The sequence below is a fragment of the Hippopotamus amphibius genome, chromosome 12 (genome assembly GCF_030028045.1).
Source record: "Hippopotamus amphibius kiboko isolate mHipAmp2 chromosome 12, mHipAmp2.hap2, whole genome shotgun sequence".
Classification (NCBI taxonomy): Eukaryota; Metazoa; Chordata; class Mammalia; order Artiodactyla; family Hippopotamidae; genus Hippopotamus; species Hippopotamus amphibius.
The window spans coordinates 73,499,801-73,524,081 of NC_080197.1; the positions used below are offsets into that span (position 1 = coordinate 73,499,801).

Here is a 24,281-nt window from a genome sequence, read left to right on the forward strand (position 1 = left end):
CCCCCTGCCAGGTTGCTGGCATCCGAAATAATGCAAACTTTCCTTTCCACCAACCTGGCCTCTTTGCTGACTTTTGAGTGGCAAGCAGCCAGACTAGGTTACAGTATTGCCAAATAAACCAACCAACCAAAAAAAAAAAAGGAAGAAACTGAGAACCATTTACACCCACACGATTTGCTGTCTATAAAATTTGACTTTATCATTCTGCTGTCTTCACCAACATGACTTCATTATTCCAGGAACCTCTCACCCAGAAAATAAAAGTTGCAAATAATCATATGGTTCATTTCAGAAACATCCAGAAAAACCATTTTAAACTGCTCAGCTTTTCAATTCAGTTATGAAATGATTGTTTATTCTCGAAGACTTTTTGAAACCCTCACCTTACTGTGTCCACAATCCTAAACCAAGATCCTTACCCAATCTTAATCAAACCCTATGCTGAAAGACCCCCCTTAACCCAGACCCCAGTGCCTCATCAATCTCCTGACTTAGCCCTCCCCTCCCAGAGGCTACTAAGACGCCTTCAAGGCAATGTGCTCCCTCACCACAGTTTGAATAAATCCAGCTTTGCCTTATCAATCGGTGTTTGGGTGGTATTTTCAGGGAGCTAACATGAAACAAAATATATCAGTCACTCCTGAGGAGGGAACTGAGCGAAGAGATGTGGAAGGTGTCCTTTTGTACCCTTAAGTGTCTACATCAGAATGTCTTATCTATTCTGAAGTAAATGATTTCTTAAAAAAAGAAGCAAAATAGAAATTTTAAACACTTAGAAAATGCAGAAGACACCTTTGTATACTCTCCTCTCTGACTGGAAGGCATCACTTCCTTGCCCAAGTTGGTACAGCCTCCACCCTTACTCGGGGCTGCGTCAAGCGATGAGAGAAGGGCCCAGGTTCATGGCAGAGGCCCTAAATGGGACTGGACATTTTTTTAAAAATATTTATTTATTTTATTATTTATTTAGGCTGCAAACTCTTAGTTGTGGCATGCACGCAGGATCTAGTTCCCCGACCAGGGATCGAATCCGGGCCCCTGCATTGGGGGCACCAAGTCTTACCCACTGGAACCACCAGGGAAGTCCCCAAGACTGGAAATTTTAACTCCTGGAAAGAAGTGTCCAGGATCTCTTCTCCAATAACAGCTAATATTTATCGAATACTTTCCAAATGCCAATAGTATTTTAAAAACAGCTTTCTTAAGGTAAAATTAATGTATATTAACCCCACATACTCCAAGTGTGCAATCGGATGAATTTTGACATATGTATCAACCATGAACTATCACCACAATCAAGACCATGGACATATTCATCACCCCGCATCCTCATGCTAATTTGTAATTCATTCTTTCCTCTAGATAAGTTTTTAAGTACTCTGAGGTGTGTACTATTACTCCCATTTTACAGAGAAGGAAACTGAGCTAGAGATAAATTACTTGCCGGGTGTCAGTCAGCTAACAAGCTGTTATTTAAACACAGGCAAAAGAAAAGAAAAGAAACAAACACAGGCAGATTTGACACCAAATATACATTAAACCAGCAATTTTCAAACTGAAGTACTGCACCACCAGGGAAGTCTTAAGTTTCTGTTGTTTGGTCCACCCACTCTGTGGTATTCTGTTATGGCAGTCCTAGCAAACTAATATAGGATGCTTCAAGTATATAGTATATGTGTAGAGACCACAGCCCTGAGAGAGAGCCCCATTATTTATGACCACAGAAGCTATTTTTAATATTGAAATACAGGACAGAGCTCTGAATTAGCAAATATCTGTATCAAAGCCATATTTTTAACCTCAGAAGATGATACAATCTCATGATTTGAGTGTCATCTACTCTGTTTGAAAGGGACAGCAAAATCACCACAATTCTTTCTTTAACCACAACTTTAACCTCTCTGTTAAAGGAAAATGAAAATGCATTGTTTTTTTTTCCATTTACAAAATGTGACAAGGTTCTTGCCCCAAAACTAATAAACAGGCACACAGAGATAAATTTGCTTATAACTTCATTTTACTTTTTCTTAACACTATTTGCAAAAACCAAATTCCTATTATAATTATCTTGAATTTTATGCCTCAAAATTCAGCTTAGAAAAGTATTGGCTTACACAGTGGTAGTTCAGTGGCATTGAGAAGGAGCTCCTCAATATTATCAAGGAGAGAAAGTTCATGAAATCAAGGAATCCTTCAACATTACTGAGAAAGGGGGCTGGGGTAGAGAAGGAAGGAGAGCATCTTGATGGAAACTCTCCTCTCAATGTCTTTTTTTCTACTCTCTAATGTATTTCCTTATATATCCTTTCTACTTTTCAGCTTTTTTTTTTTTTTTGTACTTCTCTTTTTCTTGTATTTCCTTTATCCCGACTAATTTCCTTTCTCAACTATTCCATCAGGGAACTTGAGAGAAGACAAAGAAATATTAAAGTAGCAGCATATATGAAGATAGACCAACCATGGCTATTTCTTGATAGAAGGCAGTACTGCTACACACATAGACTGACGTTATTCTTATCCCTGACTTATTGCACTAATTGCCTAAGGCATTTATAGTCTAAGTCACATGCTTCTAGCTTGAATACACACTAGAGTAGTCCCATAACTTCTTATGGTGGGGGGCAGCTTCATTTTCCTTTTCTATTTTCTCATTTCCCTCCCACCTCAACTTATTTTCCCTTCTATTCACTTTCTCCTTAATGGAAATTCTTCTTAAATCATGACTATCTGAAAAGACACCTCAACTAACCACTTCAGATTTAAGTGTGAAGGGGTAGAGCAGAAAGGGGGATAAAACCTAGAGAGATTAGGTTGAAGTTTAATGGCCATTTCCTATTATTTATATCATAGTTACTGTAGTACATATATTTTGGTACCTCTCATCTGAAAAACACAAATGTTCCCAGTGCTGGTCATTCATATTTGACCTTGGTTAATATGTGGTACACATGTTTCATTCATTAAGTAAATATTACTGAACACATAGCATGTGGTGGAAACTTGTCAGGCACTGAGGGGTCCAAGATGAGTAAACCTGACATGCTTCCTGTCCTGAAGGGTTTGTAGTCTAAAAGGAAGCATCATGAAGGCAAACACAAAGTACAAGAGACATAAACAATGCCAAAGATGTGGTCGAAGCTCTAAGTAGCCTAAGGGAATACTTGTAGTCCTGAAGATCAAGGGTGTCCTGGAGGAGGTGGCTCCTGAGTTGGGTTTTTGGGAAAAAGAAGGCAATAGATGACATTTTAAGATGCATTGGAGGAAAGTTGGGTGACTTCCACTGCTGAACGAACTTGATTGTCTCAATAGGGTTTATTCAACAAATATTTAGTTAGTTAGTTAGTTAGTTGCACCAGGTCTTAGTTGAGGCAGGCGGGCTCCTTAGTTGCAGCTCACTGGCTCCTTGGTTGTGGCATGCGGAACTTTTAGTTGTGGCATGTGGGATCTAGTTCTCTGACCAGGATCAAACCCGGGCTCCATGCATTGGGAGCTCAGAGTGTTATCCACTGCGCCACCAGGGAAGTCCTTCAACAAATACTTATAAAACATCTATTTCAAGTCTGACAATGTGGAAAATGCTGGGAATGAAATGATGACGCAGTCACAATCTGTTTACAGTACAGATGCACATTGGTTTTCTATTGCTGCTGTAACAGATTATCACAAATTTGGCAGCTTAAAACAATACCCATTTATTTTCTCACAGTTCTGTAGGTCAGAAGTCTGAGCTGGGCTTGTCTAGTGCAACTGTTCCAGATTTCACAAGATGGAAATCAAGGTATGGGCCAGTTCTGGAGGACACTCTGCTTCTACATTCATTCAGGTTGTTGGCAGGATGAAGCGCCTTGTAGCTGTAAATGCAGGTCCCTGGTTCCCTGCTGCCTCATCCCTGTCATTTTGCCCCCTCCATCTTCAAAGCCAGCACCAGCTGGTCAAGTCCTGCTCACACTTTGCATCTCTCTGACTTTTTCTGCTGCTGTATCACTGCTGCCCCCAGCTACAGAAAGTTCTGTTTTTAAGGTTCATGTGATTAGACTGAGACTACGTAAGTAATACAGGATAATCTACTTATTTTAAGGTATATAAACTTAATCATATCTGCAAAATCCCTTTTGCCATGAAGCTACCATATTTAGTAGGGATTAGGGCATGACCATCTTTGGGGGCCATTATACCTACCACAAGATAAGGTCAGATAAATACAGAGACACTTACAACACACTGTAATTGGTCCTCTGATACAGGTGAGTATAGCATTTTATGGGACCCATAGCACATCTAATCTTGAAGGGGGATTGGGAAAAACTTCCTCGTATTAATTATCTACTGCTGCATAACAAATTGCCCCAAAATATAGTGACCAAAACAATGTATGCTTATTATTTCACAAGTTTTCTGTGGATCAGGAATTCAGGAGCAGCTTAGCTGTTGCTTCCAGCTCAAGCTCTCTCCTAAGGTTACCATCACGATGTCAGCTGGGGAAATTCCCTGGTGGTCCAGTGGTTAGGACTCCACACTTTCACTGCTGTGGGCAGGTTCAGTCCCCAGTCAGAGAACTAAGACTCCAAAAGCTGCGTGCAGCACAGGCAAAATAAAGCAAAACAAAACAGAACAAAAAAACATGTCAGCTGGTACATTCATTTGAAGTCTTGATTGGAGTTGGATTATCTGCTTAGAGTTTACTCAGATGACTGTTGGTAAGAGTTCCTTAATGGCTGGAGGCCTCATTTTTTCACTATGAGGGCCTCTCCATTCAGCAGTTTGAGTGTTTCCATAACATGGCAGGAAACCATACTGTCTATTATTTCCTGATCTCAGAGGTCATACATCATCACATCTGCCTTATTCTATTCATTAGAGGTGAGTCACTGGGGCTTCCCTGGTAGTGCAGTGGTTAAGAATCCACCTGCCAATGCAGGAGACAGGGGTTCAAGCCCTGGTCTGGGAAGATCCCACATGCCGCAGAGCAACTAAGCCCAAGTGCCACAACCCCTGAGCCTGTGCTCTAGAGCCCTCGAGCCACAACTACTGAAGCCAGAGTGCCTAGAGCCTGAGCTCCACAACAAGAGAAGCTACCACAGTGAGAAGCCCGTGTACCGCAAAAAAAGAGTAGCCCCTGATGTCCTCAACTAGAGAAAGGATGTGCACAGCAACGAAGACCCAACGCAGCCAGTAAATTTAATTAATTAATTAATTAATTAACTAAAAAGAAAAACAAGAAGTGAGTCACTAAGACAGCTGACATTCATGAGGAAGGAAATTAAGGACCACTTTTTAAAAGGCGAGCTCAAGAAAGTTTGGACATATTTTAAACCATCACACCATCTATCCAGTCCCTAGGGATATTGTATCTGTTAATCATTTCCATATCTCCCTATAGGTTAGTGTCCACTAGATTCCATGCTGACTGGCTGTTCTTTTTTTTTTTAAATATTTATTTATTTAGGCCGCACTGGGTCTTAGCTGCGGCATGCGGGATCTTCGTTGCCACATACAGGATCTTTTAGTTGCAGCATGAGGACTTCTTAGTTGTGGGATGCATGCAAGATCTAGTTCTCCAACCAGGGAACCAGGGATTGAATCCGGGCCACCTGCATTGGGAGCATAGAGTCTTACCCACTGAACCACCCAGGAAGTCCCTGACTGGCTGTTCTTTATGATAAATGTACTCACCTTGCTTCTGATGGTGACATGCCAACACCTGGCTTCTATTATTTGAGGAACCCATCTTTCTCAGTGCTATCAGAGGATCCAGTTTTGTACCAGTCGTCTCCTATCTTCAACCCATGCCTGCAACCACAGCCACCACTTCGTTTCTCCGTGATCCTGGTGCCTCACTCAGCAAAGCATTCCTACTGCTTTGCTAAACGAAATGTGCTCTGTGTCTTCCCATGAAACACCATAGCACGGCCACTTCTCTGAACTATCTGATCATTTTTTCAACTATCTACCATAGCAATTCTGTCATTTTTTTATGTAATTTTTTAAAAATAAATTTATTTGCTGCATTGGGTCTTCGCTGCTACACATGGGCTTTCTCTAGTTGCGGCGGTGGGGGGGCTACTCTTCATTGTGGTGCGCAGGCTCTTCACTGCAGTGGCTTCTCTTGTTGTGGCACACAGGCTTCAGTAGTTGTGGCACACAGGCTTCAGTAGTTGTGGCACACAGGCTTCAGTAGTTGTGGCACACAGGCTCATTAGTTGTGGTTCATGGGCTCAATAGTGGTGGCTCACGGGCTCTAGAGCACAGGCTCAGTGGTTGTGGCGCATGGGTTTAGTTGCTCCGCTATGTGTGGGATCTTCCTGGAGAAGGGATCGAACCCATGTCCCCTGCATTGACAGGTGGATTCTTATCCACTGCACCACCTAGGAAGTCCTGTCACTTCTGCTTAGGGTGGGCATCACTTTTCTCAAGCTTCTTAAGAGCCATGCTGGTGGTATTTTTGTACCATCTCTTGGGGTCCTTGCCTGGGTATAAAATCCTGTATCCTCGGAAAGTCCCACCATATTGATAGACTCTCCCTTATTAGACCTATGTTCTAGATCCCTTGATTAAGCACCTCAGAATTTATCTCCTACGCACTCTCCCGGCTCCTGTTGGTGTATGTGGCTAGATCCCATGGCTTCTTCTGGGTGTAAACTTTTTCCTCCCTTAGCAGGCCCAGCACTTTCCCAGTCAAACTGTTATGTGACTTACTCCTAGTTATTGGGCAGAAGAGAAATAAGGGATATAGTATGAGAGGACCACCTGCTGTCTCATAAGGTAGAAGCCTCTGCCTCCTCTTTAAGCAAGGAAGAAATGATAGCATTTAACAGAGAGTAGTAGGGGAACTTCCCTGGTGGTCCAGTGGTAAAGAATCTGCCTTCTGGGCCTTCGTAGGTGGTGCAGTGGTTAAGAATCCACCTGCTTATGCAGGGGAGATGGGTTTGATCCCTGCTCCAGGAAGATCCCACATGCCGCAGAGCAACTAAGCTCGTGTGCCACAACTATTGAGCCTGAGCTGTAGAGCCCGTGAGCCACAACAATTGAGCCCATGTGCCGCAACTACTGAAGCCCCTGCACCTACAGCCCGTGCTCCACAAAAAGAGAAGCCATGGCAATGAGAAGCCCGCGCACCACAAAGAAGAGTAGCCCCCACTCACCACAACTAGAGAAAGCCCATGAGAAGCAACAAAGACCCAACACAGCCAATAAATAAATAAATAAATAAATTTATTAAAAAAAAAAAAAAAGAATCTGCCTTCCAATACAGGGAATGCCCAGGTTTGATCCCTGGTGGGGGAACTGAGATCCCACATGCTGAGGGGCAACTAAGACCATGTGCCACAACCACTGAGCTCAAACACTTCAACGAGAGAGGCCCACGTAACACAAACTACAGAGGCCATGTGCTCTGGAGCCTGTGTGCCTCAACAAAGATCACGTGTACAGCAACTAATCCCTGATGCAGCCAAAAAAGAAAAAATAAAGAAAATAAATTAAGTGAATAAATTTTTTGTTAATTAATTAATTACTATTTTATTTATTTATTGGCTACATCGGGTCTTCGTTGCTGCGCACGGGCTTTCTCTAATTGCGGTGAGTGGGGAGGGCTACTTTTCATTGTGGTGAGCGGGCTCCTCATTGTGGTAGCTTCTCTTGTTGCAGAACATGGGCTCTAGGCGCATGGGCTTCAGTAGTTGTGGTACATAGGCTTCAGTAGTTGCAACACATGGGCTCAATAGTTGTGGTTCACGGGCTCTAGAGAGCAGGATCAGTAGTTATGGAGCATGGGCTTAGTTGCTCCGTGGCATACGGGATCTTCCCGGACCAGGGCTCAAACCCATGTCCGCTGCATTGGCAGGTGTATCCTCAACCACTGTGCCACCTAGGAAGTGCTAATTAAATAAATATAAGAAAAGAAAGAAAGAAAAGCAAACAGAGAGAGTAGGCAATTTTCAGGCCCTGAAAATTCAGGGGCATCTAGAAACTGAAAATTTTTTTGGGCATCAGTTGTGATCTCCCCATTCCAATGTCTCAGGGTCCCAGTCTTTCCCAAACAGTGTTTTGACCTTGGCATACCAGACCTGCAATGGCTGAGAGTTCAACCTTCTCTGGAGCTGTTCAGCCTTCCTCTTGTCACAAAGCCAATATTCAGATTTTCTTGCCCTAGGGCTGCAGAAATTGAGAATTTTTGTATCTTGCCAAGAGGTCTTCTTATTGCGGAAATCGAAATCGGACTGTTGAGAAACCAAGCACCACATTCGGAGGGTTGGAGAACTCAGGTTTATTAAGCCGGCGGTCCCAGAAGAGGTAACACTCTAAAGTTCTGGGGCCCCGAGCTCAGGGTGAGCTTTACTTTTATAAGGGTCAGTGCACATGGTTACAGTTAGCACTGGTTGATTGGTTACCTGGTTACTACAGGTTACGGGCAGTTACAGAGCGCTCTGGAGTTGCTATGGGTTACGTACAGGGGGTTTCCAAACAGAAACTTGCAGGAGCAGGAGCAGAACATTCCATACTTATCAGAACATCTTAAGGTTACAGTTGATTGCTAGGTCATCTTGTTCTTATCTTGGCACAAGCAAGCAGATTTTACAGAAGCAGAGCAAGCATGAAGTTATTTCTAGCTGAGTGCAAACTTGTAATTTTCCTCTTCATTCCGTCTTCATATTTGGCATTTAATTGCTTATTAATCACTCTCAACATGTAATTATCTCTCTCCAAAACATCTATTGCTCCTCATCAAAAACCATCCAATTCCACTGCCCTTGTAAATACTATTTCCACTGTGCTTCTCAGGTCCCTGATACAGTACCAATGCTAAGGCTTGGGTGAACCTTGAAAACACTATGCTACGTGAAAAAAGCCAGTCACAAAAGTCCACATATTATGTGATTGCATTCATATGAAAGTTCAGGATAAGAAAATCTATGGAGACAGAAAGTAGAATAATGATAATTAGAAAAGATATGTACACCCCTATGTTCATTGCAGCATTTTTAAAATAACCGAGAGGGCTTCCTAGGTGGCGCAGTGGTTGAGAGTCTGCCTGCCAATGCAGAGGACAAGGGTTTGATCCCTGCTCCAGGAAGATCCCACATGCCATGGAGAAACTCAGCCTGTGCGCCAAAAAATAAAAAATAAAATAACCGAGATATGGAAGCAACCTAAGTGTCCATCGATAGATGAATGGATAAAGAAGATGTGGAAGGCACAAGCACTGTAGGAACAGAGAAGATTTCTTGGGGACACTTTATTGACTAGAATAGAAAATACAACTTGAAGGCCACAACTTGTAGGACTAGTGGAAGTTCTCCAGGCAGAAGAGATAGAAAGGCTTTCCAACAGCATAATAAAAAGCACATATCATGGGACTTCCCTGGTGGCACCATGGTTAAAACTGTGCTCCCGGTGCAGGGGGCCTGGGTTTGATACATCATCAGGAAACTAGATCCCACATGCATGCCACAACTAAGGAGACTGTGTGCCACAACTAAAACCCAGAGCAACCAAATAAATTAAAAAATTAAAAAAACATATATCAAAATTACCAGAGAGCATAATAAGGGAAATGAAGGTTGTCCGATATTCCTGAAGAAGGAAGTGTTAGGTTGGAAGACCAAAGATGGAGTAGAGGGGCAGGAAGGGAAAGTCTCCTATGCCACAAAAATGAACTAGAACTTTATCCCTAGGAGTCCCTAAAGGATTTTAAGTGAGGGAATGATATAGTCAGATTAGGATTTTAAATAGATATTTCTGGAAGCACATCACCTGAAACAATTAGACACTCAGAAGGCTTGGTTGAATGAATGAGGACAGCCATGTGTATAGAGAACATACAATATGTAATAGTACACTTAGTGGTGGAGGGATGTTTGAAGATGGGAGAGCAGGAACGGGGTTTTTCCCAACAACAGTCTGGGTGATGTGATACAAATTTGAATCAGGGCTATAGGAAGAGGGGTGGAAAGTTCTCTGTACTCCAAATCTGCCTCTTGTATTTTTTGTTTATTAAGTATTAAGTAGGGCCCTTTCCTGATACTGCTTCCTTCTCACTAAATCCGTGATGAAGAGTAAGAATTAAGGGAGGAGAAGGGAAATCCATCCTCAAATAACCGTTGTCAGGAGAAGTGTTGGTGAACCTGGGTTCTGAATTCCTTTCCCTTCCTTTGTCAGTTAAGTGCTGACCCTCCCTTTCCTTCTTTCCCCGACTCTTGTCAGTTCTTGGCTAATCCTTTTTCTTCAGCTGTTGACTTGAGCCTTTATATCCCATGGGACTCATAAATCCTCAAACTCAGTATATGAAACTGAACGGGCAATTTTCCTTTCTTCTATATCTCTGCCTAAATCGGTGGAACCACCCACATAGTTGAAGAGATGCAGAACACACCACCCAAAATATGCCACTTTGGCGTAAGGATTGTTTTGAGCCGAAGGCAGTTAAGAAGCTGCAGGTTCAGGAGGAACTCTCTGCCCTCCCCCTTTCTGCCTAAAAGCAGGGCATGAATTTCCCTTTGTGGAGGTGCCTCCTCTCCCCTCTCTCATACCAGGAGGAGAACAACCTACATCACAGGAGATAGCAAGTGGCACTGACTTGTATCTGCATAAACAAACCTTACTAAAATAATCCTCATCTCCTGTTCCCTTTGCCCATATATTTACTTTCCCACAACTGACAACCCCTGGAAGTCCCAGCCCTTCTCCTTTGTTTTGTCACTTAAATCAGGCTTGACTGCTTCTTTGGGTTTTCCCTTTTTTCCTGTGAAACAATGATGTGCACTTCAAATAAGCCTTTTCTCCTGTTAATCTGTCTTTTGCCAATTTAATTCTCAGGCCCCACTCACTGAATCTAAGAGAGTAGAGGAAAAGGTTTTCCTCTCTTACAGTCTACAGCCTACAGTCTAGAATCCTGACAGTTTCCCAGACTCTTCCTTGACTCTCTTGCTTTACATCCAATTGGTCATTGACAGGAGTGAGCTTTATCTGAGCTCTGGATTCCTGGAGAATAGGCCAATTAAGAAATCATGCCATACCTTTTGTTTTTCAAACCCCCATACCTTTTGTGTCAGGGAAAGCAGCTAACTGCAAAGGATCACACTGCTCTTGTATATTCTATGAAAAGACTCATGTCCGCCCTTGTTCACGACTGCAATAAGATCCAGGCATGACTCCCTAAGTTCTCCTACCTCTGTAAATCCTCAGATCCTTTTTCTTTACCATGAGAAGTTCTTCATTAATGAACATGTTCTCTACTGCAACGGCCTGAGTAAAAACCATCTGCTTAATTGTCTGGTGCATTTTGTCTTTGATATCACTTTGTCTTCCTGAGGCTATCTGCTCAGTAATTCTGAATATGTCGCCTCCTCTTTGTCCCCACTGCCAGTTCACCAGCTCTTACCTGGACTGCTGCAGTGTCTCCTAAACCGCATCAAGGACTTCAGCTTTACTCTTCTCCACTCCTTTCTTCACTCTGTTGCTAAAACGATCTTTTATTTTTAAAATATACTTATTTATTTACTTATTTATTTATTTGGATGCGCTAGATCTTAGTTATGCCACGTGGGATCTTTTAATTGCGGCATGTGGGATCTAGTTCCCTGACCAGGCCCCCTGCATTGGGAGCATGGAGTCTTAACCACTGGACCACCAGGGAATTCCCTAGAATGATCTTCCTAAAAAGCAATTCTTGACCTAACTTCTCTCTACTTACACACACACACACACACACACACACACACACACACACACACACACACCATCCAGGAGTACACTGAACTACTCTGGTGAAATACCGTGCTTCCTTCCACCTCTTTGCTTTTCACATGTAGCTCACTTTGCCAATCTTGCTCCTTCTTTTTCTTGTTGTTGTTCATCCAGCTCGGGGAACAACCTGGAGAGACCGTTCCTGACCACCCCATCACCTCAGTCTGGGAAGGTACATCTCCTATGTACTCCCATAGCTTTGTGTACTTTTTTCTATCATTTTTTTTGTCACACTGTATTGTTACTGTTAATTTCTTTGTGTTTTCCCTCCACTGGTCTGTGAGCTCCTTGAGGATAGAAACCTCATTTTATTTATCTTTATTTTTCCAGGCCTGGCAAAATACCTGGCGTATAATAATTAATTATAAACACTAGGACACTGTCACTTTAATGCTAAATGCCACTTAAACCTTAAAATCACCTTGCTTCTTAAATACCCACAAATGTTTCTATTTCAGTAAGTTGAACAACTTGAATTTTCTCATGAACATTCCTTTATTCAATATAGTTGATAATCTTAAATCATATGATATTCTTTCAACCCAAAAGATACAAGAATAATTTTTGTAATCATTTGATATGTTTTTTGCCCAGATATAACTTATTAAATCTTGAGGACTACCACATCCTTCCATTGCAAGAAAAGGTGAAGTTTTGGCAGGAGCTACAGACCCAAAAGTACAGGGTGGTGGGGCTTTCATTGTGTGGGAGGAGCATTCATGACTGTCCTCTTTTCTCTAGAGTATTCTGCTCTCTTCCCATGATACCAAAGGGTAAGGCAGGCTTAGGGATGGCCTCTTTTGGGTACGTTCTCCATCTTCTCTCACTTTGGGAACTCCTAGGAGGAGCAGGGCAAAGTCCAGGGAGGAAATAAGGAACGAATAGTTTATGCAAGTGTGGCCTTGGGTTTAGGGAAATATCTCTATATCATGAATGTAATTTTCCCCGACTCTTTTGGTCAGTTTCCGATTTAGAGGGGCAAGATCAGAGTGTGGACATCCAGGGTAAAAGGGTGTAATTACCTAGAGGATCTTCTCTGTTTAAATATCACTTATCTCCCCACATCACCCCAGCCCACTGCCTCCAAATTTGTTTCCAAAACAAAAACATTGCCCTGAGGAAGAGTTTATAGCATGACCGGTATCCCAAGTGGGAAAAGGCTGGGGGAATAAGGCTGGAGAACAGCAGAGATGGGGAATTCTGGACAGCCACTTTTCATGTTATCAGTCACTGCTTGCCCTGCAGTGACAGACTGGCTGAACACAGACACTTAATTAGGATTCTCTTCAGACCTCTCTCTGAATACTTAACTTGATTCTTTGCGAAGTCTGGGTCAAAAGGTTTAAGGAAGAAGCCAAAACGTGAGTTTTTGTTAAAGAATGATCATCGTCTTTAAACAGAACCTTTGGTATCCATGGAAATATGCACAGATTTTCTTTTCAAAGAAAAGAAAAAAATCTTTTCATCTATTCCTAAAGCCCTAAATTATGTCTTCCCTTAGAAGATGTAACCTCCAGGAAGACATTTGTATCTTCCCTGGGACACCCTCTACCACCATCTCCTCTCTGGAGAGTCCGCTAAACGGCTCAACAGAATGGTTAAGCCAATGACCCTACCCCAAAGAGCTTTCCCATATAATTCCTCCTTCGTGTGATGCGTCCTAACCCATCTCCCCCAGCCCTTTATTCTGGCACCCATGCGTCTGTGAAGTCACAGGTTCAGGTCTGCCCATCTGTTACCTGCTTACTAGTCAGAGTGTTAAAGGGAAAAACCACAGGCCCAAAATGGTGTCACTTTTGCTAAAGCCCCTGATACCAAACCTAGATTTAATTCCTGACCTAATTGCCATTTTGACCTTCCCCAGGAACGTAATCTTAATCAACCAGTCCGGAGTTTTCTGGTCAGCACCAACGAGGTCATCAGTCATGTGGGCCCTCTCCATGCCCCAGAGGCAGAACAGGCAATCTTCTTCCCTTGGCAAACCCTTGCCATGCCCCTCCCCTTCCCCACCCCTCCCAAAAAAGATGTCCTGACCTAAAAAATAATTCTTTTCTTTTGCTAATAGCTCCCTTGCCCAACCCTTTTTCCTATAAAAACCTTCCCTTTTGTACAACCCTTTGGAGCACCCTTCTGGTTGCCAAATGAAACGCTGCCCAATTTATGAATCACCTAACAGAGTCAATTCAATCTTCAATTTTACTTGGTTGCTTTGTGCTTTTTAACAAGAGAAATCAAATTGTTTGATTGAATGAGTTCTGCTTTCAGAGACAGAAGAATGTTGTCCAATAATGTCATGGAGGATTCATTTAGTCTCTTTCTATCTTCTATCCTGGGGAAAAAAACAAATACAGAAGACATCATGATACTCAGAAAGTCTTCACAGTTATACAGGAGGTTTATTTCTGTCTAGAAAAAAAAATTCACAAAACACATGATGGGATTATGAGTAAGAGCATTATTGCAGGGAAATAGAATCAGGTAATCTTTACTTCTATCTTAGTATTCTTATATAAAAAGATATATAATGTAATAATTAGGAAAATTTTCAGCTAAAAAAATTACTGTTTTTAAAAGTCACACAGAACCCCTCATACAAATGCCACTATTAACTTTTTCTGATGTGAACTATGGAGATGATTATTCTCTCTTCAAGAATTTAGGACATATGTTACAATAACTATGCCTCATTTTTTTTAATGAAAGAGTTCAGGACAAAAAAGGAAAGTGCACTTTATCAAAAACAAGCTTCCAAAAGATAATACCAGTAACTCAGAAGAAGGTCTTCTTAACTGCCACTCTACCCCCAAAGCCCACCCTTCTGTCTTCTGGGCTTACCTCATTCACAGGGATCAGAATACTGAATTGTTGCCTGTTCATCTGTAAAATTAAATGACATATATTATTATATTGCAGGCCTCATACATTCAGAGAGAAAATACTACATAAAAGTTACTGCCTGACGTCTTTGGGCTCTAAAAAACATTCTCCTTCTTCCAAATTAAAATGCAGCTGAATTTATAATTGCATTAAAAAAAAGTTACTGCTTTAACCCTCTTCAAAAGATTTCTACAGGTTATAAACATATTCAGAATTATAGCAAGTTTCCAATGGCTAATATTTGCATGCTTATTGTAAATTATTCAGCACAGCAAAAATATTAAGAATTGTCTTTAGAGAACATTGTTCTTTTGGTCTATGGAACATGTTGTATAAAGTGTGTCTAGTGCAGAAGACTTTTTAAAGTGGCATATAATTAAATTAAAATGTTTTAGGAGATCTGATAATGTAATTATGTGCACTTGGCTTGGAAAGATGTATCTGTAAAATTAAGAGAGATATCATGAAGAATGAGGCAGAAGTATTCTGGGAGATGCAGGTCAATCTCAGCCCTCACCTGGCAGGTAGTAGTCGTAGACTTTGATGGTTGCTGGTTTGAGGTTGGTGACCAACACGCTTTGGCTGATGGTGAAGGTATAGGTCTGAGTCTCCTTACTGAGCTGTGGGGAAGACAGATCAACATCGCATTAATAGATGTAGAGAATGGACTTGAGGACAGGGAGCTGGGGTGGGGGTGGGGGGGAGAAGGGGAAGTTGGGATGAAGTGAGAGAGTAGCATAGACATAGATACACTACCAACTGTAAAATAGATAGCTAGTGGGAAGTTGCTATATAACAAAGGGAGATCAACTCGATGATGGGTGATGCTTTAGAGGGCCAGGAAAGGGAGGGGGGGACGGAGTCACGGGAGGGAGGGGATATGGGGATATATGTATAAATACAGCTGATTCACTCTGGTGTACCTCAAAAGCTGGTACAAGAGTGTAAAGCAATTATATTCCAATAAAGAGCTTAAAAAAATCGCATTAAAACAAAAGTAAAAATAACATCTCTGTAATGTGGAGGTTAAAAGACTCTTGCTGTCGTCACACAGATTTTCTGAAACTCTTCTACCTCTGCTCTGTGCCACTCCTAATATTGCCTCCTGTTGTCTTCCTGGCTTTTTCCTCTTAGCATCTTAAAACTTCCTGGTCCTTCTGTAAAATGGGTCCATTCTTGGTCTAATCTAACCCATGGCTCCTCCACTAAATTAAGTGAAGTGGCCAAAGGAACAGAGGTTTCTGTTTTACTCCAGCAGCTCTGTGTTCCCGATTGGTTTTCTCTCTTCATTCAGGTCTCTGATCCAGTGATATCTCCTCAGAGAGGTCTTTCCTGACCACCTTACTTTAAAACAGTCACATCCTGGGGACTTTCCTGGTGGTTCAGTGGTTCAGAATTTGCTTTCCAATACAAGGGATGAGGGTTTGATTGGGGAACTAAGATCCCAAGTACCTCGGGGCAACTAAGCCTGCATGCCACAACTACCGAGCCCACGTGCTGCAACTAGAGAGAAACCCAAGCACCGCAACTAAGACCCGACGCAGCCAAAGAAAGAAAGAAAGGAAGGAAGGAAGAAAGAAAGAAAGAAAATTAAAAAGAAAACAGACAAACAAACAAAAAAACAGCCAAAGGGGAGATTGGAATTACCATATATACATTACTAATAAGAAAAAAAATATCCAATTGTACACTTTAAATATATGCAGTTTATTGTAAAAAAAAAAAAAGAAAAAGAAAAGAAAAGAAACAACTGACAGAATTGCATAGGTAAATGGATAAAGGACAAATCAACAATTGTAATTAGAAATTTTAACAAGCCCTTTTCAAAAACTGATAGATGGAGGAGAAAAATAAGCAGCGATAACTGAGACATGAACAACAGAAATAATCATCTTGGACTTTTATATCTAGATCAAATCCGCACCCAAAAGAAAGGGAATGGACATTGTTTTGGAGCACACAATGAACATTTCCAAAAAAGACCACACATTAAGTCACAAAAGAAACTTCTGTGCATTTCAGAGGCTCACTATCATGATCTCAGACCATAATGCAGTAAACTTAGAAATTAGTAACAAAAAGATGGCTTTAGGGAGCTCCCTCATGGCCTAGTGGTTAGGATTCTGGGCTTTCACTGCCATGGCCCAGGTTCAAACCCTGGTCAGGGAACTGAAATCCTGCAAGCCATGCAGCCGCAAAAAAAAAAAAAAAAAAAAAAAAGGCTTTAAGTATCCCATGAATTTCCCCCCAAATCAAGATATAGAAGTAAATAGCAATAAAACAATGCTTGTCAAAAATTGTGGGACACAGAATATACTTAGAGGGAAATTTATAGTTCATATTCACCAGAAAATAAGAAAGACTAAAAATAAACAAACTCAGTATTCAACTTAAGAAGTTAGAAAAAGGGACTTCCCTGCTGGTGCAGTGGTTAAGAGTCCACCTGCCAATGCAGGGGACACAAGTTTGATTCCTGGTCCAGGAAGATCCCATATGCCACTGACCAACTAAGCCCATGTGCCACAACTACTGAGCCCATATGCCACAACTACTGAAGCCCAAGTGCTTAAAGCCCATGCTCCGCAACAAGAGAAGCCACCACAATGAGAAGCCCACGCACCTCAACTAGAGAAAGCCTGCACACAGCAACGAAGAAAGCCTGCACACACCAACGCAGCCAAATTAATTAATTAATTAATTTTTTAAAAATTGCTTACTGTTAAAAAAAATTTAGCAAAAGAATGACAAAAAATTTCCTTTCCCCTTCCCTTCAGCCCAAAATAAAGAAAATAAAGGAAGAAATTAATGAAACAAAACCCCCAAACCAAACAAGCAAGTAATGAAAAACAGCAGAGAATAGGAATAAACCTAAAAGTAACTTTTACTAAATGTGACTAAGATTGTCCTCTGGTGATAGTGCTCAAGAGAAAAGGGGAGAAGATACATAGAAAAAAGGAAATAGTCACAGATATAATCATGACTACTGGCTTTTAGACTGTTAGACTTGATGTCTCAAGTTAGAAGCTGACTGACAAAGCTGGCTGGATGCACTGATGGGCCAGCCATTGCCACCTCAGGAATGGTGTCATGGAAATTAGAATCCCCAGGTTCTACTCCCACCTTGGACACTTTCTTCCTTGTGTTAAATAGAGTGTGTTGAAATCAGCATTGTAACAATTTTTAGAATGCTACTAGTCCTTGAGAACTTATTTGGTTGAAATGAAAAGTTACATACAATGTCTAATGAATATTAATTAACATTAATATTACATTATAAAATAATAACAATAATTGCTAATGTTTATTGAGGGCTTACTCCATACCAGGCATAACTCTAAATAGTTTTTCATGTCTTAAATGACTTAATTATTTCAACTGCTCTGTGAGATAGATACCTATTTTTACCACTACCCGCCCTCATTTTACAGATGAGGAAACAGTCATCCAACAACTTGCAGCCAATGCTAGAACCAGGATTTTAGCCCAAATACTCTGACATCAGAGCATCAGCTAGTAACCACTCTGTTATTCTCTAGACCTGTCATGCTGCATGCAGGTATTGAGCACTTGGAATATGGCCAGTCAGAAGTGAGATGTGCTGTCAGTGTGCTAGAGTTCAAAGATGTATTTAATAGTAAGAAGAAAAAAAAGAATGTAGATACCCCATCAATACCTTCGTATATTAATTACATGATGAAATAAAACATTTTGGGTAAATAAATTTGAACAAAATATATAATTAAAATTTAATTTTATCTGTTTCTCTTTAATTTTTTTAATGTGGCTACCAGAAATTTTTAAATGGCACAGATGGCTCCCATTTTGTATCTGTTAGACAGTGCTGCCCTGGCAATGCAAAGAGGTATTTTATGATACACCAGCATGGGGAGTTCACCTCATGCTTGTGAACTCATTCTCTCAGGTTCCTCGTCCTCGTGTATGTGACACTAGTACACGTGCATTAGAAGGGAAGTTGGAAAGACACGTAAGCAATCAAGCTCTTTGCTTCAGCCTGCTGATCCCTACCTCTTCCAAGTAGATGTTGAGTGTGTCAGTTCCAGATTCAACCTTCTTCACCAGTGGTTGCCAGATAAGCTGAATAAGAAAGAAGGAAAAAAAGGAGACTGAGACCCAGAGCCTTCCTTATTCCCTAGGGTAACCTTCCAAAAGCTCTGCCATGGTCACAGAAACAATATACACTGTGGAAAAGGTAAGAAAAAGGAACCAGAACTATAGCAGCTTCCGTATCATATATCTGATGCACATTTGTAGCCCATTTAGATAATACAATCCTGAGTTGTATGTATAAACCTTGATGCCCATCTCACCAGCTTTTTAATGATAATTAAAAGCTATGATAATTAGCCCCCCTCAAAGCTAGAAAACAGAAGCGACTTACTAACTGATTGGTGCCCTCCATAGGACTGAACCCGGAAAGCATCTTTACTTCCACAATAGCCATATTGGAAGAGCTGCGACTCCCCACGTAACTGAGGGCAGATAGAAGCAAACCTGTGTGAGTCCATTATTTTCCCTCTCAGCACACTGTGTATTCACAACAGACACACACAGACAAACACACACACACATTCACTCACTCTCCAGCTCAGCTACCACGTCCTAGGTGCCCCCCACGCCACCTCCACTCTCCTCACCTGGTGTGGATCGTCAGAGTCAAGGATCGAGGTGAAGTAGCTTGCTCACACCCAGCTTTGCCTACTTCCACACTGAGACTAAAGGCCTCCACACTCTTAGGAGGGAGAATATTATATCTCAGCACCATCTAGTTGGAGGAAACAGATAACCAAATCAGAGTTGGGGAGAATTTTAAACATTGTGCTGTTTGATAGATAACTGATGAGAACCTGCTGTATAGTACAGGGAACTCTACTCAGTGCTCTGTGGTGACCTAAATGGGAAGGAAATCCAAAAAAGAGGGGATATATGTATACACATAGCTGATTCACTTTGCTGTACAGTAGAAACTAACACAACATTGTAAAGCAACTATACTCCAATAAAAAAGAAATAAAAAAGAAAAAATTAAAAGTTAAAAAAAAAGATTGTACGGTTTGAATAACTTTCCTTACAAATAAGATAGATGAGAGAAGGTTCTACTGGAGTCAGAGATGCCCTCAGACTCTCCTTCCCAACACACATGAGTCCTCCTGGAGCTCTGCTTACCTGCACATAGACACAGCCCTGGCCCGAGGCCTCCAAGGTGTACACCCCGGGGATATCGGGCAGAGTCTCCTGCTGAAACACCAACCGGTTGGCAGCTTGGACACTGAAAGTGCGCTGGAAATTCTGGGCGGATTTTACAGTCAGGCTGACCTCCTCAGATGCCACATAAGCAGTAGCAGCATACTTGGCAAGAGCTTGGAGAGCAACTACGGTGTCCTGAGGAAAACAATAAGGCATCAGGCATAAGCTTACTGTTTCTTGAGTCATTGGAACTAAGCTCCAACAACCCGGTACCCTACATACATGATTGTTTTTACTAGCTTGGATGAAACCTCCTCTAAGTATCCACATTCACCAATGCCGGGAAAGCTGACACAGAAATCATACTATCATACCTGCACAGTAAATCACCATCAAGTTATTATTGAACATCCATAGGTCATTAGGCTAATCTCATAAATTCATATTCAGCAATGAAACATAGCTTCAGAACAGGCTATTGTCAGAAGTGAGTGGATCAAAGGAAATCCAAAGAAGAGTACATATATCTATACGTATAGTTGATTTGCTTTGCCGTTCAGCAGAAACTAACACAACATTGTAAAGCAACTATACTCCAGTTTTAAAAACTTGATAAAAAAGATTTTTAAAAAAGTGAGTGGATCACTGTTCAATATATATTTTGCACTTTCCTTATTTGGGGAGAAAACAGCCCTAAAATTTGCATATTCTTCAAAGTCATTTAATTGCGTGATGGTCTTCTGTGGCTCAGGCTATCAGGGGATCCTTGGAAAATCCCTCCTTGAAAGACAAGGTTTCTTAGCCATTATGACAAGTGACAATTTTTCTTCATCTGGGAATAAGATAGATAAACTGTCTCTAAGAGAGCATGGCATCACATAGACAGTTTGAGCCTTTCCATTCTGAAAACATGACATAAAAATTACAACTGGGGGAAAGAAAAAAAGAATGGTATATTCAGAAAGATTATCATATCGCACTCTGCGTTATGAGAATTTCTATATGCTCGAAACTTTGTCAAATATCTACTACAGAATAAAGGAACCCCACTTCTTCCTATCTTGAGCAAAAAAGAGCAGTTGTATTTGGATATCGCACTGTCATATAAATATGGGAAGACAGTTCCCTAACCCAGGGGAAGCTGTGAACAAGTTATATCTGTGCAGCTTGGCCATCTACAAACAACTTTTTGTCCATGCTCTGTGACCTGGAGCCAAAGAAGGCTTTATTTCTTGGACATGTGGAAACAATTCAAGGAATGCAACCTCACCATCAGCTGAAAACCAAAGTGAGTGGTATGTGACTTCTTGTAATAGCCAATGAGGATTTTATTGAAAAGCAACTCTGATAAAATATCTGTCACTGAGAGTTCTAAACATTTCATCCACTGCTTTCTAAAATTATATATTAAAATTATTTAGGGCTCAGCAAGAAGAAGAAAATCTTTCCTGATCTTTGGCCAAGAATTTCCCTGAAATAAGGAAGCATCGTATTATAATTTTTAAAAATTCCAATTAAGTCATTGTCATATGCAAGGTCAGCGCTCTTAAAATTTCTACCAGACACTCCATCTATTAAAATCTGTTCTATCTTTCAGGTCTACTTTACATGTTACATCCTCAGTGAAACTGGCCCTAATTTCAACAAGTCAGACTACAATCATTATGAGGACAAAAAATATGTTTTCTTGTTTACTTCTGTATCATCAGCAACTTGGAAAGAGTAGGGATTTAATACTATTTCCAGAACAAATGAATTACTGGCTACTCTCTTTGTGATTATCTAAGATGATTTTTATGAGGTTATTGAATTTATCATACAATTCCACCTCTTTTTTTCCCTACTGCAACCCCTCTAATTCAATTTCTTTTTATCCCAACCTAACCAAGACAAATGAAATAGTCTCCTGATCTCTTCATATTCAGTGTCTTTCCTCTAAATCATCCCATACCTCAAGGGACAGATTAATCTTTCTGAAACAAAGTTTAAAAAATTAATAGCTCCTCAAAATTAGGCAGAAACTGAGTCTGACTTGCAAGGCCCGTCACAATATGAAGCTACCCTCCATTTTCAACTAAGTCCCATTACACTTCAGCTAAACCAGTTTTCCCAATAGCCATTCTATGGTTTTGCAAAGGGGTGTCTCTTCTCAGACTGTTCCCCCTTCTTTTCAATAGTTGCCTACAATTTTACATGTCCTTATAGATCTCCTTCAAGCGTGCCATTCCCCTATGAAGACTTTTCTTGTCCTTCAAGCTGATGTGAGCTCTCTCTCCCGCTTGAAAGTCAATATTTTGTACTTTTTATATCTTTGTTCTGTAACCAGATCCTGCTTAGTAATATATACAACTTTTTCTAGCTTTCCTTCTAGATTGTAAACTTTTTAAAGACTGTATCTTACCAGCTTTCCAATACCTGAAATAGAAGGAGGTATGCCCATGAAATCTTGCTTTTATACTTACAGACCCCATAATTGGCTTTCTAATTTGTGACTATGTAAATTTAGCCATAATTATACATGTCCTCTTTACATGTAAAACATAGATCTCATGATATTTCATACTCTACAAAGAGAGATTTAAATGCATATAGTACTATTTATGTGCTCAAACGACCTAATTTTATGAGTCCTTCTATATATTTTTCACATGATTTTCTCCCTTTCTATAGAATGAGTAGTGCCTGGACCTAGAGGACACTCTCTCTCCACATGGGATCTAATCCTACCTGATGAGTGGCAGGAGAGCAGGCTATTTACCTGAGTGGAAGAGAAGCCTCCATATGCATTTCTCTGCTTGGCCAACCAAGCCACTATGCCAGTGGCCTTGGCCAACTCCTCTTGAGTCAGGTCGGCTTTGGTAAGCCAGGTCAACAATATATATGCTGTAAGTTCCACATCTACAGGCTCAGGCTCAGACCAAGGGCTGGCATCCGATGGCCGATCAGGTTTGTGGCTCCAGTGAATGGACTCTCCTATGGAGAAAAACGCATAATTAGGAAAGTCTTACAAGAAAATGACCCCCCCATATTCACTTTTTAAATAGTACACTTTAACTCAGAGAAAGTACCAACCAAGACTTAATCATGAGTTAGAAAAAAATATTTCTCAAATCTTTTGATTTGTTGGCCATAATGTATATGCAAAGATGTGTGTGTGTGTGTGTGTACCCACACATAAATGCCTCCAGCAATGATATCAAAAGCACCCTTGTTAATTTATAAATTCTTATGTTAATGGAGATAGGTAAGTAGAAACCTCTTTAAGAATTTTATGTGTTTGGGGACTTTTTTTTTTTTGGTTTACAAAATTTTGTTCACTTTCAGCATTTATTGTCCTTAATCAAATGTCTAACATTTTAAGAAGAGTAAAAATAGCAGAACATGCATAAGAATTCTGAGCAACCATAGAAGAAATGCCAATGAGATTGAACAAATAAAATATGAGACCAAATCCCAACTCTATGACAGCCACGATGGCAGATAACTTGAAGACAAAGAACAGTAAGTAGAAATGAAAAGAGTGGAAGCTAGAAGTCTAACTAAATATAAGTTTAGAGATGATAAATACATAGCCCACAGGAAGCAATCTAAGTGGAAGAACAAAAGAAAACGTGAGCTTGCAATGCAAGGTAATGGAGAAGAGATAATCACATTAAACCAATGTACACCTGAGCAGGTAACCACCCACTGTCTGAGATCCCCATTCCATGACTAAAGTTGCTCATACACAGGCCAAAAAACTACCCAGAGCCCATACGAGAGGACAGCTCAGCAATGACATTCATATAAATGAAAGCTGAGGTTAAATTTCTCCCTGGAAGTATAATTTTAAATAAACAGCTAGGTAAATAAAAAGCATTATTTTATTTACAAGATCTGTTAGAATATAAAAAAAATTTTTTTTGGCCACACTACGTGGCTTGTGGGATCTTAGTTCTCTGACTAGGGATTGAACCCGGGCCCACAACACTGAAAGTGCCGAGTCCTAACCACTGGACCACCAGGGAATTCCTAGGCTATGGAATATTATTCTAAATACATCCAAAAGTTTGAAAAGGACCTTCAGAAATCTCTAAGTTCAAGCCTTATCCCATCAACCTCAGTGATTTTACACCAAAGAATCGTTAAATACCTGCCAAAGGGTGATTCTCCAATGCCAATACGTTTTCTGATAGCTTCTACCATTTATTTTCTCTTCAAGTTAAAAATATAACATGCCTTTGAGGATTTTCAGGGGCTTCCCCATAAAATTCCTAGCAATTCTTTTGACTTAACTTTTACTAAAATTAATCCTAGAATTGACTATATGTGGGACTACGGAGACTAGGGAAATTTTTCACGTATGTCAAAAAACTCCTGGGTCTTCCCTGGCAGTCCAGTGTTTAGGACTCAGCGCTTTCACTGTCCTGGGCCTGGGTTCAATCCCTGGTTGGGGAACTAAGATCTTGCAAGCT

The 24,281-nt window shown here is 40.8% G+C and overlaps 1 protein-coding gene across 2 annotated transcripts in view; it reads right to left on the bottom strand.

The window, feature by feature from the left end:
* Positions 1–11,771: 11,771 nt before the first annotated feature.
* The window catches only part of A2ML1 (alpha-2-macroglobulin like 1), a 40,401-nt gene continuing 27,891 nt past the window's right edge, over positions 11,772–24,281 (bottom strand). For both annotated transcript variants that reach the window (XM_057702277.1, XM_057702276.1), the window contains exons 29-36: positions 22,586–22,800; positions 19,807–20,022; positions 19,278–19,405; positions 19,022–19,112; positions 18,649–18,717; positions 15,140–15,242; positions 14,581–14,622; positions 11,772–14,074 (exon numbers count right to left, since the gene is read on the bottom strand). In XM_057702277.1, coding sequence (XP_057558260.1) covers positions 14,582–14,622; positions 15,140–15,242; positions 18,649–18,717; positions 19,022–19,112; positions 19,278–19,405; positions 19,807–20,022; positions 22,586–22,800 — 863 coding nt within the window. In that variant the 3' untranslated portion in view covers positions 11,772–14,074; position 14,581. The remainder of the gene's footprint in view (positions 14,075–14,580; positions 14,623–15,139; positions 15,243–18,648; positions 18,718–19,021; positions 19,113–19,277; positions 19,406–19,806; positions 20,023–22,585; positions 22,801–24,281) is intronic.